The 27,887-nt window shown below is 51.6% G+C and overlaps 1 protein-coding gene across 7 annotated transcripts; it reads right to left on the reverse strand.

The window, feature by feature from the left end:
- Positions 1-1,092: 1,092 nt before the first annotated feature.
- On the reverse strand, positions 1,093-27,887 carry MAB21L3 (mab-21 like 3). 7 transcript variants are annotated; one of them, XR_006788268.1, is made up of 9 exons: positions 25,986-26,410; positions 18,292-18,432; positions 16,512-16,803; positions 13,660-13,838; positions 13,066-13,260; positions 7,345-7,439; positions 6,235-7,220; positions 4,102-4,163; positions 1,093-1,255 (listed from the first exon to the last, which is right to left on the reverse strand). XR_006788268.1 is itself a non-coding variant. In XM_045861642.1 (8 exons), the coding sequence occupies exons 2-8, from the start codon at positions 26,148-26,150 to the stop codon at positions 6,794-6,796; spliced, it is 1,494 nt and encodes a 497-aa protein (XP_045717598.1). In that variant the 5' UTR covers positions 26,151-26,222; positions 27,711-27,887; the 3' UTR covers positions 3,531-6,793. The 7 variants fall into 7 exon arrangements, 4 of the variants coding, with proteins under 4 accessions (XP_045717598.1, XP_045717599.1, XP_045717600.1 ...); XM_045861642.1 differs by lacking the exon at positions 1,093-1,255 and adding an exon at positions 27,711-27,887 and having other exon boundaries at positions 3,531-7,220; positions 25,986-26,222; XM_045861643.1 differs by lacking the exon at positions 1,093-1,255 and adding an exon at positions 26,537-26,653 and having other exon boundaries at positions 3,531-7,220; positions 25,986-26,222.

Genomic DNA, 27,887 nt, shown 5'->3' on the forward strand with positions numbered 1-27,887 from the left:
AATAAGCAAACAGGCCTCCTAAAAGTTTACTATGCAGTAGATGGACTAAATCTTCAGTGAGATTCAGCTGAAGAAGGAATTGGTCAACTGGGAGATAGGACCACATAGATTAGTGAGAATGCAGGTTTGAGTGATAAGAAGATACATATTTTAAAAGAGAAGTTAAAAAGATATAGAGGCTAGAATGATTGAATCTACTATACACCTAAATTTGATTTCCTTCTAGAATAAAATATAGAGAGAATGGGCAACATTCCACGTTAAATGCTGATAATTTTCCAGGAATACTGGAAGCCTAAGAGGCTGGGGGTGGGCAGAGAAGAGGAAAGGGGGAGAGAGGCAGAGACAGAGAGGAGGAGGAAGAGAAAGAGAAACAGAAAGTGGTCCGAGAGAAAAGCAGACGCCCTACCAAGAAACCACACAGAGTCCCATGTTTAACGAGTAGACAGCAAAAAATGGAAGCCAGAAGCCAGTGGAAAAACATCTTCAGTGTGGTGAGAAGACGGTTGTGAACACACAGGCGAACGCTCAGAGAAACCGTCTTCCAAGACTGAGGGTGAACAAGGACAATCTCCCACAGACAGACACAGACCGACTCTTGCACACCCGCGGTGGGACACGCCAGGGCACAGGGCCCGGGCAGGAGGGGATGGACACTGATGCCTGGCAGAAGGTTTGAGATTCAAGAAAGAGTGGTAGTGCACATACCAGATCTGTAGATAAAATAAGGAAATAAGAACTTTACAAAATAACAATATCCACTTTATATACGTGTGTGTGTGTGTGTGTGTGTGTGTGTAGCTGGCAAACAGGCTGGAACCATAATCCTGAATCACAATGGCAGGAAACCTCAGAGGGGAGTGGTAGGGGCCAAGCCTTCCAGGCCCCTTTCAAAGCAGAGGATGAAGGTCATCAGTTGACATTTGACTTCAGTCTATACAAGTTGGTCCGTATGTGCAAACAGCCCTGGTAACCATTAGGAAGACAGAGACTAGATACAAGTCTTCCAGACTAGTGGGGGGTAGGGGGGTGCGGCGGGGAATGAATGAAAAAGCGGAAGAAAGCACACTAATTTTTTAAAAGGCAGGAAGGTGGGGCAAGAGGCGGAGGAAGACTTGCAACAGGGGTCACATGGGCAGTGAATGACGACAGCGTGGCAGCAAATCCAAGCGCGTGGTCTGTCAGAAGAGACGCCAGTGCACCGGTCTTTGGAGTCCACGACCTCAGCTTCAGGCGGGGTGTTTTAGAAGATTAGCTGTGTTTACAGGAGACACAGTCATCAGCCACATGAAGATACAAGTTGACTGAAAGGGAAGGGACTGGAAAAAGATACACTAGCCAAGCAGCGCAAGTGGGGTCACTGTGTTACTGCCAGAAAAAAAGTCAGTGTTTCAGCAAAATGTTTACAGTGGTTGAAACAGGTCACCTTATAATGAGAAAAGCCTCAGTTAAGTGGGAGGACATAAACATTCTGAACCTGTGTGCCCCTAATAATATAGCCTCCAAGCACGGTAAGTCAGTGTTTGCTGGCACGACACAGAGAACGTCTTAAAACAACCCTCTCTCCGTAGATGTTGGGAAATGCAGCCATAAGGGAACCTGTGACTTACAGAAATCCGAGGAGTGCATGGTCCAGTGGATAGGTGCTGGACTCTGTATCTGCACACCCGAGCCCTGGCAGGTGAGGCTCAGTGCATTACATTTGCGGTCCCTTCGTACACGCAGAGCGCGGTGCAGAAGTGCTACATGAAAAACTGGCCTCAACAAATACCTAAGGATGGGCCTTTTCAGGCCACTTCCTCTGACTACGGTGCAATTGAGTTAAAAACCAAAAGCAAAGCCCTGGCTGGCGTAGCTCAGTGGATTGAGTGTGGGCTTGTGAACCAAAGTGTCGCAGGTTCGATTCCCAGTCAGGGTACATGCCTGGGTTGCAGGCCATGACCCCCAGCAACTGCACATTGATGTCTCTCTCTCTCTCTCTCTCTCTCTCTCTCTCTCCCTCCCTTCCCTCTCTAAAAATAAATAAATGAAATCTTAAAAAAAAGCAAAAACATAACTAAGAAACCCAATATACTTGTTAAAAAATATATTTGGAGCCCCTCCTGGGTCAAAAAAGGAAAATGGTAGAAATTAGAAAATGAATAGAACTGAGAGATGAAAATACAATACACCAAAACCTGTGGGAGTCCATAAAAATGGTATTAATAGGAAGGCTACATACTTAGGAAACAAAAAAGGCTGAAAATGTTTGAGCTAAGCATTTAAGCAGTTATATAAAAAAGAATACCAGCATAAACCTAAAGAAAGTAGAGGGAAAAGGCCAAAGATATAAATAGAAACTAATGAAATAGAAGATAAATACATGTAATGATCAATAAAACAAGTGCTTCTTTGGTAAGCGTCTAAAAGATTTATCAAGAAAGATGCATACAGATGCATCAGAATTTAAATGGATAATAATCAAACATGAATAGATAATGCTAAAATATTATAAATAATAAAACATTTTATTATTATTTAAATCGATAATAATAAAACATGAACCGAATTTAAATTAATAATAAAACATCATGAACATTTTATGCCAGTAAATTTGAAAACCTACATGAAATGGATAAATTCCTAGAAAAATAGAGATTAATAATACCTGCTCAAGAAGAAACAGGAAACTAGAGCATCCTTTATCCCTAAGAGAAAATGAATTAACAGTTTAAAATCTTCTGACAAAGAAAATCCAAGGTCCAAGTATACACGAGTGTTACCAAGCTTTCAAACAGAGAGATTATTCTGACATTTTTGGAGCAGAAAAACAGGGCACTTCCTATCTCTGGTGAAAGGCACAACCATAACATTTCAGGAGACAGTATGGGATCATGTCCCCATGACCCAAAGAAAAGAGAAGGATATTTGAAAAAGACACGAAATGTATTCCGTTTGCAGTGGGGAAGGTCACCACAAATCCACCTACATAAAAAAGGCGAATCACTTCAGAAAATATGTTGACATTACTTTGTAAATTGAAAGATGCATATATTCTTTGAACCTAAAATTTCACTCTTATGTATATTCCCTTAAAAACCTTGAGTGCATCAGAAGACATATATAAGAATGAATGTGTATTGAAACAGCTCAAATCACTCAAGCTAAACAAACAAACAAACAAAAAATCACTAAAGCTAGAAACAATCGAAATGCCCAATTAGAGTAACATAAATATATAAAGTGGTGTGATCTCACAGTGGAATATTACACAGCAGTGAAAAGGAACACGCCACCACCACAGGCATCCATGTGGGAGAGTATAAAATGCAGACTAGACAGAAGGAGCAAATCAAAGAAGACTTCATCAGTACGATTCAATTTACTCAAAGCTCAAAACCAGGCAAAACTAAAAAGACATTGGGATGACACGGGTCCTATTTTGTTGATACTAAAATACACCTTTCACATTTTCATCTAAAATCGGGATGCGTCTCATAATCGATGGTGCCTGGCAATTACATTTAGTAGCACCCTTCTTTTCTTAGACAGGAAATAGTGGTGCATCTTACAATTGCTGGGGGCTTACAGTTACTGAAATACGGTAGGCAGTAAAACTGAAAAAAGAAGCAAAATGACGTACACGAGATTTGGGATTGAGGTTCCCTGTGTCAGGAAGGGAGGTGCCAGGGAACGGAGGGGGCACCTAGGAGAAACCTGAAGTTCTGGCAATGAGCTATTTTTCCCACCTGGTGAGCACGTTTGTGTTTATTGCTTTTCTTTAAACAGCTCAGACTCTCTCCTGTTTGAGCTTTCACCATAAACAGAAGCGTGAAGAGCTGAGGAAGTGGGGACGCGTGTGTAATAATAGCTCAAGAGACTGGAGGGGCAGAGAGGCAGGGAGCTGGGGCGGCGGCGGCGGCGGACACTACGGAAGTCAAGGGAACGTGGCCCCGAGAGGCTCGAGGTGTCAGCCCATCACAGGCAGAGAAGTCGGGAGACGCGCTCCCTCCACGGTAGTGAGAGGGAGAGAGGAAAGGAGGGGTTTCTGGAATTTGTGGTGATGGCGTGTTGTGTGTGTTTTCCCTGTGACGGTGTCTAACTTCTTCACGAAGGACTTACCTGTGGGTGGAGTAGTTATCAGGAACAGCAGAGATGGATGGATGGCCACGAGGGACAGGCATCTAAAATACCAAACACTTACTCAACTAAACAAAGAGTCTTTTGCATCCATCACTTATCACAGAGAGAATAATATTCCATTTATTCTCTCCATCACAGGGAGGAGGTGCGGATTCTCTCACGAAGCCTGCAGCAGTCTCCCAGGGGCACCATAACAAAGTACCCCCGACTGCGTGGCTGAAACAACAGACAACTATTTTCTCATAGCTCTGGAGCCTGGAAAGCCAAGGTCAAGGTGCCAGCAGGGTTGGTTTCTCCTGAGGCCTCTCTCCTTGGGCTTGCAGACGGCCTTTTGTCCTTGCACACCTGCCCATGACCTCTCTTCCTCTACTTTCAGGGACACCTGTCCTGTTGATGCGGGCACCACCACCCCCACCTCCAACAGCCTCATCTTGACGCCACTACCTCTTTGAAGAGCCTGTCTCCAAAACAGTCACATTCTGACGTATTGGGCATTGGGGCTTCGACACGGGAATTTAGAAGGATACAATTCAGCCCGTACCGGTGTCCACAAAGAAACAGAGATTAGGAGCTAGGAAGCTGAACAGCTTGCTAACACATGAGCAGGTCCGTTCCTGGGGCTGATACCATGCATTCTACTCAAGAGTCTATAAAGCAGCCCCGTGCCTAGAAGATTGTAAATGGTTAGAAAAGACCTTTTGGAGAATTAAAAAAAAAGCTGACCATCATAGAGGAATAATATTATCAGGCTTTTCAAAACTATGAACCCAATATTCCACAGACCCCAGGATAGGGAATACTTGCTTAGGCTCCTTTTTTTAATCTGAGCTATAAGCAGAACGACTGTGAATTTTGGCCCAAATGACGGGAAAGGTAAACAATTTAGCATCAGCTGGAATCCTCTGACCCTGAATCCCGTTGTTTTTTGTTTTGGGGTTTTGTTTGTTTGTTTGTTTGTTTGTTTTGAAGCCAGGTGAAGTTACAGGCTGGGGAGGACGACACCTGCTGGGCTGAAAAGGAACTGGGTAGGAGCCGGACTATTTTCATGTGTGGTCCTCTACTGCTCTCTGCTGGTCAGTACTGGGAACACTCAGGAATTTCCAGACAGCCCTACTCCAAAAACCACAGATCTGCAGGGAAAGGTGGGAAGAATCTACCTCAGTCCGACTGGAGTGTGCCCGTCCCGCCCCTCTCCAAACACACGCACACATTGTGAATTAATGTTACAGTCAATTTACACATTTTGACATTCTGCAACTTCAGAGCTATTCTGAAATTTGCTTCAGCTCTTTTCATCATTAAAATTTTGAAAACTCACTATTATTCACCACCTTCTCAAAAATATTTCCCAAGATCTAAGAATATGAGAATTCGAATGCAAGTGTTGATGATTTAATAAAACATTGGGTTCCTCATCCATCCATGTTTTCAAAATTTTAAACTTATTGTATGCTTAGGAAGATTTTTGTTTTTCAACATTTCAAAACCATGACTTCCTGTGTGATAGCCCAGGGACCCCACCATTTGGCTACAGTGTTTTTGTAAAAGTAATGTTTTCATTTTCAAATGTGACTTTTTATTTTACAAAATCAGTAGTGCATGCTTTGGGGAGTTTCACGGTGACATAGTTGGGGAGCGTGTTCTAAGTGACAGAGGGTCCCCTTGAGTGGAGAAGCCGCTGGCCTCGCCCAGCACTCCACACTCCGGCAGCTCCTGGCTGATGTCGGGCTGGGGGCCTTGACCACAGGGGAGTTCACAGCGCGGGGCTGGAGAGCCTTCTGCACCCCCAGCCCCCCTCGTGGGAGCCCCGGCCCCTCTCTGTGCAGACACGAGGGTGGGCATGTATGTAAAATGCAGCTGAGAGCATGATACTGGGAGAGGCCATGATACCATGCCTTTGATTTTAGAAAAAATGCAAATTCCTTACCAGCTAGCCTCCCAGGGCCGAGTGACCTGACTGCTGCGGCCCCTCCAAGTCTGACCTTGGCTCCCTTTCCTTGGCCTCCTGCCGTTTGCATCTTCATCCTTCGAGGATCTCTCTGTGGCTCCGTTTAGGGTCTGTTTATTTCTCCGGGGCAGCTGCTATAGTTTACAACAACCGTGTTTACGTACCTGCTGTTCATTTCCCGTCTGCACCACGAGGCATCATCCATCAGGGAAGTCGCTCTCAGCCGACTCCCAGCGCCCACAGAGCACGCATTTATCAGTGAACGAGGGGGTGGATGTAGTGAGCCGAGGAAGGTGCTGAGAGGTGAGTGGCACCCAAGTCATCCGTGCAGGCCACAGCAACGAGCTCCTTCATGAAGTCAGGGCGTCCCCACCCGGAGTCACGGTGTGCGGAGCCAGGAGAGGCCAGCGGCTGGGAGCAGGGGGGCGGGCAGAGCTGCCCTGACGTCTGACCGGCCCCCATCATCTAAACCTCCCTTTCCCTACGGAGGGGACGCCAGCGAAGCAGGCAGAGCCCCAAGCCTCGCACCACCGCCCAGGGGACCTGGCGGGAAAGACACGTGTGCTAACACGTCAGAAGCCATCATTTATTTAATCAGTGGTTAGGTGCTGATCCGGGATGCAAACTGGCCGCTGACCAACCAGCAGCGCTTGTGTTCGTCCCATGCCTTCTCCTGGAAAGGGCGGCAGCTCGGGCGCACAGCCCTGCCTGCAGGGAGGCACCTTAACAGTCCCATTTTACAAACGGAAAAACGGCGAACCCGTGGTCGGCGGGCTGGAGGACCACCGCTGGGCCTCGGGCTGATGCCCGGCCCCCCAGGGTTCTGTCTCCATCCTCCCCGTCAGCACCTGGGCAGGGGAAAATAAACTCAGAAATGTCATCGGTTTGCAGTCTGTGGCTTGGGGAGGCCTGATGAGAGCTGTCCCCGAGAGAGGTAGGTAGCGAGGGCTGAAACGCCTGCTCGGCCCCGGGAGGCCACGCAGATACCTGAGGGCGCCGCTTTTCCCGCTCCTGGGCCGACGTGAATCCCTCCGCCGTGGTAGCCTCTGTCCCGGGCGGGAACCCGGCATCTGACCCGAACAGCCCAGAGGTCGAGCCGGACGGAGTGTCCGAGAGCCGCCGGGCTGGCGCAGCCTCAGGGCAGGCTGATCTGGGGGTGTTTGAGGAAGAAGGCCAGTTTCCGGGCCACCGCGTCCAGTTCGGCCACATCGGCATGCTGCAGGAGGTTGCAGCGTTGCACGAAAAAGTGCTTCAGAAAGCGCTGGCTCACGCACCTGTGCAGCTTCTTCGCCAGGCGCAGGAGCCCTTTGCTGAGGACCTGCCAGTCCTTCGAGTGGGGATACTTCTCACAGGTCCAAAAGAGCACTGTCTGCGGGAGGAAGAGGCGGGGTCAGAGTTCATGGAGGCGGCTGGGGAGAGTATCCTCAGGAGCACCGAGCTCACGTGACCTTGCAAGGGGCAGGAGAGGGTCACCCAGGAAGGCTGGTTCTGCCCTCAGTGCCTGCTCCCCGGCCTTGAGTGCTCTCAACCTCGTCCTGCTGGTCTCCTACGTCTCTCTGTTCATTCATTCGCTCTCCACTGAGGTTTCTAACAATCACGGCTCTTCTTGAAGCTGATTCCCCACCCCCAGCACGTGCCTTTGCCTCTGCTTTACAGGGAAAATGGAAGTCCTGGTGCCCACAGACCAGACAGCTCTGCCCACACGGCCACCCTCCTCTCTGCCTCTCTGCCTCTCTGCAACCGCCACGCCTCCTAGCAGCCGAATCCTCTCTCCTTCCAGAAACCATGTATGATCGTCTCCCTCTTTCTCATTGGCTTTTAAACCTTCTCAAAGCTCCCCCAGCCCCACATCTCCTTCCCCCCTAACTCCCACCCTTGCCAATCCAGGTTTCTCCGAGCAGCCCTCTCAATTCTCCCTCATCACCTCCTCTGCTCCGCCTCCCCCCCTCAGCCCAGCCCAGTAGGGACTCTTCTGCCGTCAGCGCTCAAACGCTGCTCTGCTGAAGGCCCAGCGAGCTGCGTGTTGCTAGACCCAACAGCCTCGTCCAGCCTGCACTCGGCCAGGCCATCCAGCAGACTCTGATTCTCTCCTCCACGTCCTCCCTCTTGAGTTCAGCTGCCCTTGGCTTCCAAGCCCACACACTCTCTGGGTTTCTCCAGCACTACAGCTGCTCCCTGGCAGGCTTCTCCTCCTCCTTTACCCGCCTTTACAGGTTGGCGTTTCTCCGCCCCAGGCCCTCTTACACTGTCTGCCTTCCACAGCAGTGGCTTTAACTTCCGCGAGATACTGTGACTCTCAGTTCTCTTTCACCAGCCCAGGCTTCTCCACTGACTTTTTTCCTGGTATTCCTTGAAAACCCAAAAGTCAGCATGTCCAAACTGAACCACAGCCTTCCCCCAAAACCGGTCAGCCTCCCCCGTTGCTCATCCAGCAGCTGGGCAAACTCAGGCGTCCTCCCCTCCCTCACCAGCCCCAGTTAATCCTGCCCATCCTCCTGCGCAAGTATTGAGTTGGCTGAAAAGTTTGTTCAGTTCTCTCGGTACAGCGGGTCTAGTAGTGCTTAGTTGTCTTTCACTTCACTTGAAACAATTCTGTTAGACTGTATTGTGACAGCTGTCATATCAGCGTGCGTTTCAAAAAACTTATCAAAATAGGTGAATTTTTGTGCAGCCATTATTATATTGAAGATGGAAGAAAATATGCAACATTTTCATCATACTATGCTTTATTATTTCAAAAAAGTTAAAAACACAACTGAAATGCCAAAAAAAAAATGTGTGCCCTGGCTGGTGTAGCTCAGTAGATTGAGCACTGGCCTGCAAACCAAAGGGTTGCTGGTTCGATTCCCAGTCAGGGCACATGCCTGGGGTGGGGGCCAGATCCCCAGTTGGGGGTGTGTGAGGGGCAATCACACATTAATGTTTCTCTCCCTGTCTTTCTCCTTCCCTTCCCCGCTCTCTAAAAAATAAATAAAATCTTTTTTTTAAATAAAATAATTCTTATTAAAAAATTTTAAAAGATCTGTACAGTGTATGGAGAAGGTGCTGTGACTGATCAAATGTGTCAAAAGTGGTTTGCAAAGTTTCTTGATACTATTGACATTTTGGCCAAATAATTCTTTGTTGGGGGGCTGTCCTATGCATTGGGAGGTGTTCAGCAGCACCCCTGGCCTCTGCCCACTAGAATCCAATAGCGGGAGATAGCCAACATACTCAGTATCCAAATCAACAAAGTTATTGGTGAAAATGAATAATGTGTCCTTTATTTTACAGAAAGAAACTAAATAGATTCTTTGGCCGACCCAGTAGTTCTCAAATCTACCCACTTACCTTCATCTCGGACATCCCTGCCAGCTCCCACCCCACCCCACCCTGTCCGCTGCAACAGCTGTCCACGCAGCCTGCGCCTGTTTTTGCCACTTTCTAATCTGTCACCATCCCCATGGAAGACAACGTGCTGTTTTGGAAATATAAATCTAAATTTCTGCTTATCTAATGTACCCCCAAGTCTCCCCATTGTGTGTTAATTAGACACACACGTCTTAAGTTGTGTGGTTTACCAGGCTCGGTCCCACCCCTCCTCTCCAGCCTCACTGGCTCCTCCTGCTGGCCACCCGGCCTCATGTCACGCCCTCTCCCATCTCGGGGCCTCTCCCAGCCGCACTGCTGTGCCCGACCAGCCTCCTCCTCCCCTCCGTCCTGAAACTCATTCTTCAGGTCCTAGGTCCCTTGGCAGCCATTAAACATCCTCTTTGCCGTTTATTTCTCACGAGCGGCAGTGAGCACCGGAGCAACCATTTTCACATTTATTTACGCGACCACAGGCTGCCTGCCAGCTCCGCGAGAGCTGAGGACCAGGCCCGTTTTCGTTCGCTGCCACGTCGGTCCCTGGCACTCAGCGGAGGGACCGCCCCGCACCGGCGGGCGCTCCGTACGCATTTACCGCTGGAGTGAAATAAGGACTAACCAGGTAAGTCCAACCTGCGGCCCGCGGGCCTCGCGCAGCCCAGGACGGCTGTGAACGCGGCCCAACGGAAAACCATACATTTACTTAAAACATTGTGAGATTTCTTTGTCATTATGTGTCGCAATGTATTGAATGTGCGGCCCCAGACAACTCTTCCTCTCCCAGGGTGGGGCGGGGACGCCCAACCGCCAAAGGTTGGACACCCCTGGTCGAGGTTGAGCAGGTTTAAAAATACAGTCTTTACTAAAGAGAAAAAGAACATTTTCAGGCCCACAGCAAGATACTGAATATGTTTTTAGATTAAATTGTTCGGAGCAGAAGCGCTGGAGATCATTTCATTCTAGTCAAGATAACCTAGATGCAAAACCACAATGTATTATCAACTCCGCTCTTTCAGTTAACCAAGGAAACTGAAGCCGTGAAGCCTATTACAGTCAAGGCCCTGAGGCCCTGAGTGGGCTTTAGAAATGCCGCATTTTGGCGTGCATAATGCGCCCTTTTTTGTCCAAAATTTCTAGGTAAAAATAAGAATGCACCTTATACATGGGTAGTCCCTGAAATACCTTGTACCTATTCTTGTGTTTTGTAATCATTTGTTACATAACATTTCTTAGACCTTCCTATGTTCAAGTATAAATAATAAAACTCCTTTATAATACAAAAAACAAGTATCTAAATATAAATAAATAAAAAATTGAATTAAACATTATAACAAACTTGTTTTTGAAAGACACAGGTGATCTCTCGTTCCTGGTGAGATCGCTCTGGGGGAGGCCTGTCCGGGAGGAGGTGAGGGCCCTACAGCACGGTGTCAGCTGGGGGGTGAGGGGCCACGGCAGGCTGCTCTGCAACCCAAACTCTCCCACCTCTCCCAGACCAAAGCCTCGGCCGAGGCCCTGCGCACTCCAGCCATCATCAGGGATGGCCCCACACTGTTACCAGCCACGTCCACCCCATTGCCCGCCTGGGAGAGGACCCGCTCTCTGACCGCGCGGGAGAGGCTGGAGGAGAAGGCTGTTCTGCTTCTGCTTGTCCCACCCTTCTCAGCACACAAGTCCCTTCTAAATGCCCAGCCTTGAGAATGCACCATTTTACTGGGCTGTGTGCGTGGGTTAGGGAGGAGGGAAGCAGAGAACCTTTAGGGAGTTGCCCTGAAACTCTCAAGACGACTTAGACGCAGCTGGAATGAAAGGGACCCACCGGTAGAATGCAGTTTTGAGAGCAGCTGGGGCCTGGGGGCCCATGGTGGCCCTATTCAGCCTTGCCTAAAATATCCATGCCACTCAGAGTGTCCCATCCATCCTAACTGTGAGGCAGTGATGTCACTGGTTACGATGATGAGGTTTTGCAATGAGACAGAGTGGAGTTTGCCTCTCAGCTCTAACTCTTCCTCGTGTAGAAAGACCAGCAAGGGAGAAGCAAACTTCAGTAAACAAATTAGACACCCTTCAGAAAGCACTTGCCCTTGACCCAGAACAGGCGTGTGTTCCTAGGGACATGTAGAAACTTCAGAGAAATGTCCCAGTATGTGCCAATGAGATGCTACTAGATTCTCAAGCAGACAGATGATCAGAAAGGATAAAAAAGCAAAGGCTAGTGGTTTTATGAGGGGCAAACAAAGTTGATAAAGTGTGCAGTCATTCATTCATTTGACAACAAATATTTACCAGGCAACTACGAGGTACAAAGCAGCAAGAGAGGTAGTAGGGTGCAGCGATGATAAGACCAACAGGGTATTTGTCCTTAAAAAGATTACATTAGAGCTGAGGGTAACACAGGGCTGGAAAACGGTTGTCCAGGGAGGGAGAGGAGCCACAGGTAGGAGGAGCATGCAAGGAAGGCACCACATGGGCTACTGGCCCAGGGACCTGTGCATCGTAGCAGGTCAGGGAGCAGGGCTGAAACTCCCGACAGATACTAGCTAGACTGGGGCTACGCTGTCGTGAGGAGTCCGACCCCTGCCACCCCGACCTAGTGTGCTGCAGGGGACATTCCAGGAGCACCCAGTTCGCCATGGGTCAGAAACTTGAGGAGGAGGAGCAGAGAGTTTGATCAAAGGCCGCCTCTCCAAGACCAGGGCCCTGGGTGCCCGGTCCAGGTTGGGTTCTGCTGCCCTAAACTCTCACGGAGCAACATCCTTCTTCTCCCTCGTGCTCCCTGCACCGCGGGATTCCACGCGCACCTGCAAAACGGTGTGCTCCACGTCTGTCTCCCCTGCTGGACCGTGAGCTCCGTGAGAGCAGGACCCGGGTCTGTTTGCTCCCCACGGACCTCCAGTTGCAGCGCGCACAGCAGGTGCGGGGGCCAGTGTCAGGCTCGTGGTGTCTAACCTCAACGAGCGGTTGCTGAGGGAGTGAGCGTGTTCGTGAACGGGCAGGGTTGGGTTTGGGGCCGGAGGAGGCGGGTGCTGGCAGAGCGAGGGCCGATCCAGGCTGGGGGCCGGAACCCAGACGTTCGGGTTTACGGCGACACTCTCGGTTTCCTCCTCGGTGCGGAGCGTGTGCGCATGTGCGTGCGTGAGCGGCTACACTTGGACTCGAGTGCGGACTGAGTCCTGACCCAAGGAAAACCATGAGTTTATCTGAGGTTTGGGCAACTTGCAAGATCCCAGGGGACTGTGGACTTCTCAAGGGCAGAGGCCACGTGCTGAAGTCATTTCTAAAGCTCATCAGGGTTTCTGGCACACGGTGTGGGCACTGGTGTCGGCTTGTTGAGTAAAATAAAAGGAGGGAGAGAGAGAGAGGCAGAAAAAAGAAGACGCGAGAACAGGGAGAGGGGCGATTGGGAAGGGAGAGAGGCGCGGAAGTTTGCCCTGCCAGCCAGGAGTGCTGCGGCCGCACATCCAGCGGGTTGCCTCGCTCCGTAAAGAGTAATACGTGCTCTGCGGGATGGCAAATGCGGACTCCGGAGACCCAGCCGGAGCGCATCACGGGCACACCCAGGCCCCTTGCCAGCCAGTGGCTGTGGCCCGGACCTACGGAAGCCGCAGCGGGCCCACCGACCGGAGCCGCGGCGGCCGCGCGCTCACCTGCAGGTGGTGGGACGTGAGCACCGGCCTGTTCCCCGGACACCAGACGTCCTCCTTCAGCTGCCGCAGCGCCCGGAAACACTGCCGGCGGCAGCCCCCGTCTTCGTCCAGCTGCTCCAGCAGCACCCGCTCGGCCTGCGAGAAGCTCAGCTGCCAGTGGTAATTCAAACGGGCCAACAGCGTGAATCCAAACGACTGCAAGGGAAGACAGCGGGTCACTGAGCCGGATGACGCTTGCCGGCGTGGATGCCGTCTGGGAAGCAGCCCACCAGTCTGGGGGACCGGCCCCCCGGCAGGCAGTGACGCCTGCGGGGCGAGGAGGGAGCCTCAGGACGAGCCCCCGAGCCCCGCTGTGCGTGGGCAGCTAACAAGCAACCTGGTGGGCTCGCTAAAGCCAGATGGCCGGGCTCTGCCCACGGAGCCTCCTTCAGCAGGTTCAGAGCGCGGCCCAGGCAGCCGCACGTCCAACAGGGTTGCAGGGGCCACGGCCGGTTCTGCGGCCCACACTTTGAGAACCGCGGATCTTGCTTCCTGCCCCCGAGGCTGAGCTGTGAGGTCGGTGTCCTGGGGGTCCGGGGCCCTGCCTGCCCGTACCTTGATGCACTTCACTCTCTCTGGGGAGGGCCAGCGCGTCAGACACCGAGGCCACCGGGCTTTCTTGGACCAGGCGGTGGGGATCTCCACTGCGGGGACCAGCTCTATCTCCACCGGACCGCTGGATGTTTCCATGGCAACCCAAACTGCAGTGCCGTTTGTTAGCATGCTGACCTTTCCTGGTGGGAAATGACGAACAGGCTCAGAAACAGCATTCAAAGAGGGGATGTGGGGACAGTGGCTCTGATCAGCAACTTGTAACTGGGGGGGGGGCACTTTCGCAGTGTTAATAGCACACGGGGGTGGGGGAGGGGATGGTATTTATATCAAGACTGGACAATAGCCAAATAAATATTGATAGAAGCATTGCTAGAAAAATCTCACGGTGGCTGGGTTTTTCTTTTATCTTTCTCCTCCCTCCCCCCAAGGTTGTTATGGTACCTTTCCTTTTAAATTAACAGATTATTTTTCAGAAAGCTCAGCTGAAAGGAAGAGACGCTGAATACCAAAAAAAAGGTAGAGTATTTGCTGTTGCAAAATGAAACCCAACCATTCACACCCCCCCCCCCCCCCCAAGTCCCCCTTGTTTGTCACGGCTTTGGTCCCCTCACTTAGTCATCAGCCTTCGGTGGCATTCAGTTTAACCCATCTCCTATCTGAGTCACGGGCGCTCAGCCGGCGTTTGCTCCTACCACCCATCAGGCCTGCCTGGCCTCCGGTGCATTTCTCATCACAAAGTGTTTCCCAGTGGGGCTCTGGCTCAAGGAGTCGAGCGAGCAGAAGGAAGCCCTCACACCGTCTTTTCCAACCGGGTAAAGAGAGGGAGAGAGAAGGAACACGTTTGGTAAAGATTTCCCGCTCGTATACTAGCACCCGTTTCTAAGTGTTCCTCCTTCTTTCAGAAGATACAGTCTTTTTTTGTGTGCTTGTTCGCCTTCATCACAGACAAGGGTGAGCCCTCTTGGACAGGGATCCACTATACTATTCTGTGTCTCCCTGCTCAGAGAAGAGAACGGAGGCCCCCTCGTTCACTGTGCTCGGCTGTTCAAAACAGAACATCCTTCTGTCCTTGGCGCGGGTGTGTTAAAGAGTACTGTCTGCCCCTCGCCAGGGCCGTCCAGCCGGGAGCAGGCCGGCGTCTGGCACTTCAGCGTGAACACTGACGGCGCCTCCCCAACCGGCCCAGTTTGAATCTCTTGTTCACTGTCACCGCTGACAGTGTTGCGAAGCGACAAGCCAGCCAGTGCCGGACCCAGCCCGCCCGGCCCCCACCCGGCTCCCGAGGCTCCTCGCTCCGCTCACTTCTGCGTGACCTTCGGCACGGAACTTCATTTCTCTAAATCTCATCTTTTCATTTGTAAAACAGATAGAAAAATCATTCCTGCTCTATAGGCATGCAACGAGTATGGAATTAAATAATCCGCGGAAGCGCCTGTCCACGGTAACAACTGTTAAACACGAGCTAGCTCCATGATGGCAGCCTGCAGACTGTTCTGGCCGCACAGGAAATGTGCAATGAAATCCATTTCTTTCTGCACAAATGCAATTGCGTGTTGCTCAGCACTTCGGTTTTCCACCTCCTTATCTAGCGCCAGCCTTTTCCATAACTGTGTGTGCACACCCACACACACATACCTCATCCTTTTTAAAGGCTGCATAGTCGTCCACCAGGCTGATGCCGCGGGGTTTCCCGAGTCAGTTTTCCTGTTTCCACGTCAATCCTTTCTAGCTACTGGCTGTTGCAGAGCCTGCGGCAGTGGGTGTCCCTGTGTGTATTTTTTCGGGGATCCGCAGGAATCTATTTCTAGAACCGGAGCTACTGCACTGCCAAGTCATCACATTATAAAAATAAAAGTGGACAAATTGCCCTTTAAAAAGTAGGAACCAATGTGCACTTCCAAGAAAATGTGTCTCACCACGCCCGCCCCTGCACTGAGTGTGATTGGACGTTTTCACGTCTGCCAATCTGTTAGGTGCTTCAGGCACATTTCTCAAAATACATATTAGATGGGACACTTTTTCTTATTTTTACTAGCCCTTTATAATCTTTTTTTGTGAGTTATGGCTTTTTTTTTGCCATTATTTCTATTGATCTGCTTATATGCTTTTTCTTATTGGTTTGTAAGTACTCTTGCCCAGTTGAGGGAATCAGCCATTTTTTCCAGCTGGAAATTCACCTTTTTACTCTGGGTGAACAAAATGCATGCGTGTGTGTATGTGTGTGTGTGCATGAGCCACACAGTACTGTGACTTAAGATCTTGGGGTTGTTGGATTCAGTTCTCCATGGCTTCTGGGTTTTGTGTTTTGGTAAAAATCAGCGGTTTCCACATGTGCTGTCTCAACCCACTGGGGCACTGTGGTTGGTTGCCAAGTATTGTAGCAGAAACATGCTTAACACATTGTTTGCGGGTAGTTTTTATCACGCGCTCTACTACCAGTCAATGTAAAACGTACAAATAAGTTTCCCGCATACAATGTGTTAATCACAAAGATCCGAGGGTTTGTGAAGACTGTGCTTTTTAAAAAGTGCCCAAGTTTTTTAAGCTGACGTCTTGGAAAGGCTGCATAGCCCAAAGCCCATCCTATCCATGCCAGGGCAGGGACCACTGAAATCCACAGGAGTGTGTCGGTGTGGTGTGACTTCCAGCCTCCTGTGTGTGACAGCACAAAGAGGGCTGGTTCGTGTCACAGGGATGGGGCTGGTTCGTGTCACAGGATGGGGCAGGTCAAAGAGTACATGACTGTTGTCTCAATTTAGGGGCCTGAGCTTCAGGTGACACCCTAGCAGAGGTTTGAGTGAGCAAAATGAAAGTGCCTGAAATCTCCCTTGTCCTTTTCTTGGTCCACTCACCTGACAGGTGACAGGCTTCAATGGCATCTTCTACCAGCGTCCGGAACACCTGGAGGACCTTGGCAGGCACAAGGTCCCCCTCGATGTTCACGTCTGCCTCGTGCCACAGCCACAGGCTCCTAGGGAACTGCCGCACCTCCAGCCACTGCTGCAGGCCATCTGGGCCCGGCAGGGGGCAGGGCAGCCTGGTGCCCTGCAGCGTGTAGTAGCGCCAGCAGCGCTCCTGGGCCTCCCTGTACCCAGCCAGGCCTCTCACTGGGACTGTGACCAGGAACTGGCTGGGCGCCAAAACCTGGGGGCAGGAAAGTTAAGAGGGAGGTGAGAGAAGTGCTCTGGGGCTGACCTGTTACACCAGGTGGCTCCGTGAACCACTCGACCCTCAGTGAAGCAACCAAGTAGACAGGGAAATGCACCTGCCCATGGCTAGAGGGTCCACCTTCGTCCTGCCACTCACCCACTGTGCTGCTTCAAGCAGGCGACTAACTCACTGAGCTCTCAGTTTCATGAGTCTGCAAGGGGAAGGAGGGAACTAGGCCTGGAACTTGACAGGGCACCTCATGTTTGCGGGGAGAAGCTTTCTCCCAGGAGGAAGTTTGCTGGGATATTGTTCGAGGAAAAGTGATGTGATGTTTCTATTCCCAGCCCGTGGTCTGCTTTTGTCTAACTCAGGTGGTACTAGAGGTGGGCGGTAGAGGTGGGCAGATGGTGTTCTGACATTCCAGGATCCAGTCTGTTTTACACTTCTCATCCTGAGGTGAACGTCCTGAGATCGAACACTCTTTCAAAATGTGAAAGTCCCAGAATCTTATGGGTGTTTGCTATGCCCACCAATCTTGAAATGCACTGGCCTGGCAATGCTCTTTTCCTCATGTACTAATTTTTTTTGCTCATGCATTCATTCAACAGGAGCCGAGTGTCCCCCGCAGGCCACCCACCCTGCTGGGGGCGAGGAATGGAGCCATCCATAAACATGACCCTTACACATGGCCCAGGAGCTGAGTCTGGTGTGAGAAAAGGGGTGTGAACACACATAAGTGTGACACCAGCAAAAGGGGTTGTTCTGTGTCATGAGAAAAATCGAGACAAAGGAGCCTGGGGACCTAGAATGATTCCGAGCCTCACTTCTCTTATCTCGAAAAGGGGAAAGACCTAATGTCTGTCCCACAAGGCTGTTTGCAGGTTTGAGTGAGACCGTTTCTGCGAGAACGGCGTGGCCCGCCCCACAGTGTTGCGTGAACGCTGGTCGTTATGTGCCGGCTCTGGTGGCTTACAGCTCGGCGGGGCTCCTCAGCAGGGAAGGGGGCCCAGGCTGCTCCTGTAACTTCTCAAGGCTACTTCTTCCGCTTTCTTCCTTCCCCCACCTGCAACCCACAGATTATCACTTTCAACTATTCCCCATGATGCCCCAAGTGCCCTCTGCCCAGTGCCCAATCTATGAAGCAGTTGCTTAATCAATGAGCAGGTGCTTCACTAAACGTTAATCATTATAGTGGCATGTGCTCTGGGGTCAAGGGCCTCGTGCGAGTTCTGGCTTCGGTGCCTGCTAAGACCGATCAAGTCATTTGACTTCCCTAAGTCTCGGTTCTTATCATCGGTAGGAAAGCAGGAGTGCGAGAGCTCAAATGAGTTTGCGAATGGCAAGTACTACGAGCACCCATGGGAACAGGAAGTATGATTAGTATTCTTCCCAGTGTGAGTGCCTGCCACTCACTGAGCCCCAGCCACCCCAGTTGTCCGGGCTGTCTGCACGGGCACCCAGAGACAAGGGAGACCCACTCACCTTAATGTTCCCGTTGTAGGTGAAGGAGTAAGGGATGGCTTGGAATCGGATGTCTCGGTTGCTGATTTTGGTGGTCAGATGGTAGATGGCTTTCTGCACCTCCTCTACAGTCTGGGAGACCCACTGGCGCCTCAGTTCCACCTGGGGGAGCAAGGAGCAGCACAGGGGTCACCTCCAGTCTGGCCGCCAGGCACTGGTGCAAAGAAGTGATGGACAGGACACAGTGGGGGTGACCCAAGGACTCTGGCTCAAAAGCTCCTGTCTTCCCCAGAACTCCAGGAGGGGTGCGTTTAGGTCTGATGGTGCTCCTCAGTGCTCGCTTCTAAAATAGAAGCGTTTGCCCCGTATTCATCTAGCACCTGCAATGTGGTGGGTGCCTGTCCAGGTGCCGGGGCACAGTTAAGAACGAGGCAACCACCCTGGCTGGCATAGCTCAGTGGACTGAGCACGGGCTGCGAACCAAAGCATGGCAGGTTCAATTCCCAGTCAGGGCACATGCCTGGGTTGCAGGCCACAGCCCCCAGCAACCGCATATTGATGTTTCTCTCTCTCTCTCTTTCTCCCTCCCTTCCCTCTCTAAAAATAAATAAATAAATAAATCTTAAAAAAAAAGAACGAGGCAACTGCAAACAGGATAGAGAGACTTGCCCTGTGGTTGATCATACAGCACATAGGTATATGTACATATACACACATACATGTATATGTACATGCAGGGTGGGGCAAAAGGAGGTTTATAGTTGTTTGTATGGGAAAATAACACAATACTTAATAAATAATAAAAGAGTGAACCCTGTTTTGCATACTCACAACTGTAAACCTCCTTTTGCCCCGCCCTATATATGTGCACGCACACACCACATGTGTGCAGAATGTGCTGTCCGTGTGGTACATCCCATGAAGAAAAATAAGAGGGTAAGGGGTTAGAGAGTAAAGGGGCTGCTATTTGGGATCGGGGGCAGGGAAGCCATCTCTGAGGACCTGGCATTTAAGCGGGCCCTGACGACAGCTGGGGAAAGTCTATTCCAAGTCCCCCGCAGCGGGGCATGCCTGGTAAAGCTCGAGGGGAGGTCAGGCAGGGGAGCCCCTGGGGCTGGAGCCCGGGAAGGAGGGCGGTGGGGGCGGGGCTCAGTCCAGCGTCCCACAGGGTTTTGGGGGCTGTGGTGAGAACACAGCGTGAAGGAGCCTGACCCCTGCTGGCCAGGACGGTGAATATAAACCAGTTTAGTGTGCATGGACATTAAATGGTTTGCAGGGGTGTTAAACTCATTTTCACTGGGGACCACATCAGCCTCGCGATTGCCTTCAAAGGGCTGAATGTAATGTTAGGACTGTATAAACGTAACTACTCCTTAACCAGGGGCAAGGAGCTTGCTGCCGCTGCCAGGTAGAAACAAGGTGCCGGGCAGGGTAAAACAAGGTGGAGGGTGGGATTTGGCCTGCGGGCCTTGCATTCGCCACCTGTGGTTTAAAGCGAGTAAACTTGCAGCGAGTGCCTCCTGCCCCTGTCAGCAAACAGCGGTCCCCTTCTCCAGGAGCGCAGCCCTCCTGCACCAGTAGGAGAATGTGTGCAGACGTCTCTTCCAACTCTGCCCAGCAGGTCTCCGAAAACTGGAAGATACCCACAGAAAACTGAACCCCCCAAAATACATACCTTAAAGGATACTTAAGGGTTAGGGAAACATGCTTGTGTTATGTGGGAAACGCAAGGGAACTCTTTGCAAACTCCAGGAGAGACAGAAAAGTCCAGGTGATCTGGGGGTGGGAAGAATCTGTAGGATTTTTCTGAACTAGAGGACCTCTTCGTTAGGTTGCCCACGAGGCACCTGCAGGCTGGGACCAGCAGGGGGCGGTCTCCCTTACAGACGCCCCGGAGCCCAGCCGGGCACTGACGGGAAGTGTCTCCCGGGTGTCCCACCTGCGGCCTGCAGGCTGCATGCAGCCCAGGATGGCTGTGAACACGGCCCAACACCAAATCATAAATTTACTTAAAACATTATGAGTTTTTTTGTGATTACATGTTGCAACATGTTTACCATGTGGCCCAGAACAACTCTCCTTCCAATGTGGCCCAGAGACGCCACAAGGTTGGACACCCCTGATAAATCATGTAAATGTAATGTGCACCAATGAATCTTTGCATTTCTTCCGAGTTTTGTGTAATGGCTGTTTCCAGACATTCTAGAGTAGTTTTTGGACACCCCTAAACCAGTCCAGAAAGAACGCCCAAGTCTATGAGAGTTCTGTCTCTCTGAACTCACTCGTCAGTTTGTCCAGTCGCCCGAGACCTCATGCCTCCCACTGACCGACCAGCCAACCGCATATGGACACAGAACACGGCGGTGCCTGTGTGTGTATTTGCACACATGCTGTATGTCCTGTACAGATTTAGTGCATCAATAAACATTTATCTAGCTATGTGCCAGGCACTGATACATGCTAGGGCACAGCAACAATAGCACAGACGTGGCCATGAACTTAAAGCGGGGGGGAAGACAGACATAAGTACAAAGCTTAAGGGAAGGCGGAGGCGCCATCAGGACAATGAGGTGGCTTGAAAATCTGATATGTGCATAGACAGGTGCACACAGAAGACCGGTTTTGAAGAACTAGTTACTGATGCACTCCAGATTCCTAGGAGTAACGAGAATCAGAAGGCGAGGTCTCTGGCCTCCACAAGCTTACAATCTCATTGGAAATATACGATGGACGTGAAGGTGTCTTTTCAGAATCCATGGGTCTTGCCTGACCTTAAATAATATGATCACATCTCTACTAGCTTCTCACGAGTTCTCTTTGCCACCAGCAGCCACCTCCCCCACCCAAACGTTCACCCCGCTGTGCTCATCGTGAGAAGGGGACCAAATCTGCCAGAACGTGCAAGCGGAAGAGAGCAGGCGGTCACAGAGGTAAGGCCGTTTGCCAAAAGTCGAGGAAGGTGCCCTCGGAGGCTGTGGTGAAGGGCCCTGGCCAGTGTAGGACTCCTGTGAGTTGTGACCCCACTCTGCAGGGCCGGCTTTGTGGAATGCCCACCGCACACCAGGCTCTGTGCATATGTGTTGTAAAGAGGTTTACAGATGGGGGGGGGGGGAGACAAAACACAAACTGAAACTGCAGCCAGCTAGTGCTAAGTGTTTGCAAAGTACACGCTGGGTACACAAACAAGGGATACTTCCCTGGTTTGGAGACTGGTAGGCTCTTCCTGGAGGCACTGTGCACTGGAGTTATTGGAGTCGTGTCTTGAAAGGTTAGTAGGAGTGGGCTAGAAAGACAAGAGCAGGAAGGTTGTTCTCGAAAGAGAGCATGGCAGGTACCTAGTAGAAGAGCATGGTGGAGAGTAGTAATCATCCCTATACCCTTGGGGCAGGATTGCCTTGCAGGAGGATGGTGAGGTGGAGAATAAACAGAGGTCTTGAAGATAAAGCAAGAAGAGTTTTCAGAACAAAGTCAACAGCAAATGGCTAAGATAAGGCCCGAACAGTGTCCGTAGGGTGTGGAGCTGGGACAGGAGGGAAGAGTCCGGGAACTTGCTGGGCATTCTGTCAGATTTCAGTGGCGGGAGATGAGCAAGTGAAGACAGAAGTGAGCAACTCCTCCGGGAAGTTGTCTCGGAAAGGAAAAACAAACAAGGACACCGACAGGTTTTTTTCCAAATGGCACACGGGTTGGAACACGTCAAAGGCCAACAGGAAAGAGCCAGAGGAGCAGGAAGAGGCCACAGAGGGCAAAGCCAGTGAGTAAGGGTTTCCCAGCCGGGAACGGTTGTGCAAAAGCAGAAGCCTGGTGAGGAGTTCGCCTCCGGGTGTCAGGGGGAAGGAACGGTGGGTGCAAATACAGGCAAGAGGGTAGGGGATGGTGGGAATCAGAGAGCTTTCCTGTCGGCCGTCTGTTTTCTCGTTAGAGCAGGAGACGAGGCAATGGGCTGCGAGTGAGATGGAGAGATGGAAGGCAGGGGACTTGGGGGTGACAGACTTTGGAAATGGCTTCTCTAAGGAATGCGGGGCCACCTGGGCACATGGGTAAGATTGCCAGGCAGTGCCCAGGACAGATGTGGGCGGGTCCACAAGCTGGGAGTTACAGGTGGGCTCAGCTGTAAGATATGCTCCAGCACCAGAGGTAATAGCTGAGGTGCCAAGAACCCAGTTTGCTGGGCAAGCCCTGGAGATGGATAGAGGAGCAAGGGGCGTTTCCCGTTGCCAGTCCCATGGGACTGGTGGGTCCCATTTTCCAGCCCCGGTAGGGAAGGACAGAGCTGGCTAGTGCATTAGGGGACACTGGGTAATTCAGAAATCCCGAGGGATTCTGATCAGGAGTAGTGGGGGAAAGTAACTGTATTCTCAAAGACTACTGGATTGGAGTATCTAAGCGCTAAGGCTAATCTAACCCTTCCACTGCACCGACTGACCGCGGGTAAGTCATGCTACACTGGTGAAGAGGCAGATTCAGTTACCCCAGGTAAACAGCACTGGTGCCAAAGCAGCCAGGGGAGGCACCCGCTCATTAAGGGCGCCAGCCCCGATCGGTGGCCTCCCTCTCTCCAGGGCACATCTGCAAGTCCCCACGCAGGTACGCGCGTCCCATTCCGGGCTGCTTCCCCCCCCCCGCCCCACCCAAATCACACTGTCCTTCGCTCCATGACTAGCTCAAGTTTGGGGACAGTTTTTACTGTTTCAAATGTAAATTGTTGAGACATCAAGGTTGTTCCCGACCATAACAGTCTGACTCATCCGCACTCCGATGCGCTTGCTGGAGAGCGAGGCCGGGAAACGGCGCCCAGCTGCGCGCTGGGAATGACCTTCTTTCCCGAAAGCAGGAAGTCGGCCTTTTAATTCTGGGATCGCATCAAGTCCAGTAATCAATGTACAGAAGGACAGACGCCGTCTCTGTCTTCCAGGGGTTACTAATGGGAAGGGGTGGAGACTTAAATTCAGCGATATGTATCATGAAACAGGTTTTCCGCCATCATATCCTCATCTTTTCAGACTAATTCTTCCGTGAACCAGATGCTCGGGCCCCACGGGATATTTGCAGCTCCCACGCATAGCAGAAGCCTTAGCAATAGGGGCACGAAGGAGCTCAGACTGGGGAAGCTGGAGATGTGCGGGATACTTTCTAAGGCTTAGCTCCTTGGAGCCTCCCAGGATCCTTTTAAGACGGATGCTATGATTGCCCCCATTTTACAGATGGGGAGCCTGAAGTTCAGAAAGAGTAAGGAATTCGCCCAGGGTCCCAGAGTCAGCGAGTCACAGGACAGGGGTCCACGCGCGGGCTGTGTCATTCTGAAGCCCACGTCAGAATCACTGCACACAGCCTCCCCAAGGGCAAGGTGAGTGGGACAGAAACCCACGCCCACCGCGTGAATGGGCTGCCTTAACCCCACGGCCTCTGCTCTGATCCTCCGCTCGCTCAAGTCCTACGCATGCGCGGAGGCTTTGCCTCCGCCCTGAAGCGCTTCTCCCACGGAGCTACCCGTCCGCCTCCAGCAGCCCATTTGAATCCTACTGCAGCCCTGTGGTCAGCCATGTGTGACTTTAAACATTTACTCATCTGCACAATTATCCCTTTTGCCTCTGGAGTTATGGGCAAGATGCGCAGGTGGGACAGGGCCACCCTTGGAGGCCACCGGAGCACAGAACCTCTCTCAGTCAGCAAGCCACACCCCGGACCTGGGTTCTGGGCACCGTGTTCTTCCCAGAGCCGGGGCTCAGCGCGTGCTTACGGAGATTTGTATAGAAGGGTGCGTTTTGCAGGAGACCTACGGCTTTGGGGTCAAGAACAGTGCGCTGAAACCTCAGCCCCCTCTCTACCCAGCTGTGTGACTTAGGGCAAGTTATTTAATCCACATGGGCCTCCGTTCCCTCCTCTGCGTGTGTCACAGGGTTGCCATTAGATTAATGAGATACTGTGTGGGCCTCCACCTGCCAGCACCTCTTACACTATTTTTGCAGTATCTTCCGTAAACCCTGAAGATTTTCTGACCACATGTGTGCAAAGATACTGCATGAATATCAAGGGGAATAAAGATATCCAAGACTCTCTTCTTCCCTCCAGAAACTTAGAGACAATCAAGCAATATAATATTTACAATAATGATTGTCAAATAAATATTATCAGTAATAATTACGAGGGGAGTTCACAGGAAGGCAAAAATCGTTTTGTGCTGGGGAAAATGTTTTGTGTCTGGGAAACTTTTTTGAGAACGTGGACTCTGAGCTGAATCGGAAGGGTGGCTATGAGGCAGGAAAGTGGGGGAGGAGGAGCTGTTCCCTCTCTGGCCTGCGAACTTCTCAGAGCTGCCCCTTTTGTGGGGCAGGAGTGCCAGACACAACCACCCCCAGGGGTGGGGTGGGGTGGAGGACACAGATGGGGGGATGGGGAGGAGCAGGTGTCGGGCTCAGAGCCCCAAGGGCCAGGGAGCTCCAGGTCCTGTTGGTCACGCAGCTCCAGCCCACGGTTGCCAGGCAAGAAACTGGGACCTGTGGTCACCAGATACCTTGATTATTTCCCCCCCAGAGAAGATGAAAATCTGGGTTTCTATTCAAAAATCTCTATTTTAAAATACAGGGTGGGTAAAAGTAGATTTACAGTTGTTCATATGGAGAATAATACAATAATTAATAAATAATAATACAAGAATAAACTCTGTTTTGCGTACTCACAATTGTAAACCTACTTTTGCCCACCCCGTATTTGCAACAAATTCGAAATACGCTAAGAGGCTACAGAAAGCACGTGCACAGGCTGGATTCAGTGAGCAGAGGGATGTCTGAAAGTCCCGTTGGAGATGCAGGGAGGTGGAGAGTAGAAAGATAAAAGCATTACTCGAAGGCCGGGCTAAAATGTTTGGACTTCTTTCTTTCAGAAAACACAGGATAATGGGAAAATGTCAGCCAACACTCCTCCTATCAAAGAGCCCTCATAAGGAAAAATAATGGGAAATCATTTTGCTATAATTTTTACCATTGTAAGTTTTTCTTATTTATCTTCTAGTAGTTTTGCCTAAGAAACCAACTTATTACTATGATAATGAAGTCTGAATCAAGATTTGTGGTGTGAGAGTGTCAGGAGGGGTGAGGGAGTGAGGAAAAGTGAGGAGGGATGGGGGGTGAAAGGGGTGAGGAGGGGTGAGGGGAGTGAGAAGAGGTGGGGAGGGGTAAGGGGGTGAGGAGGGGTAGGGAGCTATAAGAAGAGGTGAGGAGGGGTGAGGAGGGGTGAGGAGAGGTGAGGAGGGGTATGGAGGGGTGAACAGGTGAGGAGGGGTGAGGAGGGCTGAGGGGGGGGTGAGGAGGGGGTGGGGGGGGTGAGGAGAGGTGAGGAGGGGTATGGAGGGATGAGGAGGGGTAGGGAGGGGTGAGGGGAGTGAGGAGGGGTGAGGATGGCTGACGGGGGTGAGGAGAGGTAGGGAGGGTTGAGGGGGGTGAAGAGGGGTGAGGAGGGGTGAGCAGGTAAGGAGGGGTGAGGAGGGGTAGGGACGGGTGAGGGGGGTGAGGAGGGGTGAAGAGGGCTGAGGGGGGTGAGGAGAGGTAGGGAGGGGTAAGGGGGTGAGGAGGGGTAGGGAGGGGTGAGGGGGTGAAGAGGGGTGAGGAGAGGTGAGGAGGGGTAGGGAGGGGTAAGGGAGGTGAGGAGGGGTGAGGAGGGCTGAGGGGGGTGAGGAGGGCTGAGAGGGGGTGTGGGAGACCAGTGTCTGTCCTCACCTTATCCAGCAGGTCCTCTTCTGAGCTTTCCGAAGTCAGAGATTTCATTGCTTCTGGGTCGGCCCCGAGCAGAGCGGACGTGGGGCTTGCTTCTCCGGGAAGGACGGTGCTCGCGGCCGCTCTCCCACTCCCGCCAGGCTCTCTGGCTTCGGTTTCTCGGGGCATGTGTGCGGGGACCAGACACGTGCCTCCTCGATTCTTCGCTTAAACTCTTATTCCCAAATTGTGAGCATCCATCTGTCAGTTTAGGGAGAATTAAAAAAAAAAAAACTTTGAAAAGGAGAGTCGATGAAATGGAAGTTGAGTCCAACCTTATTTTTCTTCTGTTTGGCTCTGGCGCTCGGGCCAAAGAGCAGTTTCCCAAGTTGCGCTTCCCACGCAAGCACCCCAGGGCAGAGATCCCTGCGGGTGGCCTCTCCCCACCTCCTCCCGCTCTCCTCCTGAGAGCAGGCACACCGCAGAGCTCAGCACCCTTTATCCCCTCGCCCTTCTCCTGTTGACAGTAAATACCCCCCGCCCTCTGACCCAGAAACCCCCGAAGACTGATTTACCTTCTTTACAATAAACAACGTAGGAAACTGCCAAACAACTGGCCTGGCACCCATCACCGTGCTTGCGAATGGGGGTCAGGGCTTGCCAACCGGATCAGGGCGCAACCATCAGCGTGCAGGAAAGCGCACGCACGAGCGCCAGCCTGTGCAGACAGGCACGCACACACAGGCACGCCCACCAGTGGCAGGACAGGGATCCTCCTGCTCACCCACTGACCTTTAACCCTCCTCCCACTTGAAAAGTGGCGGTGAAAGGTAAGAGAGCGGGCCATGAAAACTATGTCACTGCCCCCGTGAACAGAGCCCCTGAGAGTCGAGGAAACCGTCACGGCTGGTTTGCCCAGCCGAACCATGTTGGGAAACAGCGCAGGCAGTAAGCTCCCAGTCCGGCTTGCTGGAGCAAGTTTCATTACAGGAAAAAAAATCACACCAGTCTGATCCGACCTCCCCCACGCTGGTAAACATTACAGTGTGCCATCATTCGATCTGAGGCCGTGACAGCGGTCTAGGCGCCCTGCTCGCTTCTGAGCAGCGTTCCCAACCCACCTCGGGGAGCTCTGCAAGGTGCTGCTGGGTGCCAGGTGACTCCGCTTTCTGCAGCCCCAGAATTCACGTAACTCCCCTGCTCTGCTGGTGGTGTGAAAGCCACCTCCTCAATCCCAGGGTTCAGTCCAGCCTCTTTCCACAGGTCCCTTCTGTGAAACTGCAGTCTGATACGAACCAGGGAAAGCCACCCTCCTTAATACCGCCTTGAGCCCAGACTGGTGTGGCTCAGCGGGTTGGGTGTCATCCAGCAACCTGGAAGGTCATTGGTTCTATTCCAGGTCAGGGCACATCCCTAGGTTGCTGGCCAGGTCCCCAGTGCTGGGCTTGGAAGAGGCAACTGATTGATGTATCTCTCCCTCTCTTTCTCCCTTCCTTCCCCTTTCTCTGCAAACAAATAAAGTCTTTTTAAAAACTGCCTCAATGTTTCTATTTTCTTCCATTTGCCATTCTAAGTTCCTCCCTCTCCCTCTCTCTCTCTCTCTCCAGCAAATGTTCCTGAATATTTCTCAGTCTTCTTCCCTTGGCTGCTCTTACCACTGGCCAGGTGTTCCGAACGCTCGGCTTTTCACAGGTAGAACGAGAGCCTCCCTCCCTCCGAGCTTCTTTCGATTCAGAATTCTGGACCCACCTTATTTTCAATGCAGCCCAGGTCCTCCGGTTAGTTTCTTCCAGGTGCTCATGTTGTGGTCCTCACTCCTGTGTCACTGCTGTCCCTAACTGCGAGTCTCTTTCCTCTGGTGGGGCCTTCCCTCCCCTTCTAAGGTTACCCCTCGTTCTCATCATCAGGCGTGCAAACTTGCGTCAT

The sequence above is a fragment of the Phyllostomus hastatus genome, unplaced genomic scaffold (genome assembly GCF_019186645.2).
Source record: "Phyllostomus hastatus isolate PE091 unplaced genomic scaffold, TTU_PhHast_1.1 phas_scaffold_216, whole genome shotgun sequence".
Classification (NCBI taxonomy): domain Eukaryota; kingdom Metazoa; phylum Chordata; class Mammalia; order Chiroptera; family Phyllostomidae; genus Phyllostomus; species Phyllostomus hastatus.

What these genes read in the sequence shown, in the direction of transcription:
- MAB21L3 (XM_045861642.1), bottom strand. Translation starts at nt 26,150, where the DNA reads ATGCCCCGAGAAACCGAAGCCAGAGAGCCTGGCGGGAGTGGGAGAGCG. An exon ending in AAGAGGACCTGCTGGATAAG is followed by an intron (nt 18,433 to 25,985) that starts GTGAGGACAGAC and finishes TTGCTCCCCCAG; the next exon opens with GTGGAACTGAGGCGCCAGTG. An exon ending in CTGGCGAAGAAGCTGCACAG is followed by an intron (nt 7,221 to 7,344) that starts GTGCGTGAGCCA and finishes AAACACCCCCAG; the next exon opens with ATCAGCCTGCCCTGAGGCTG.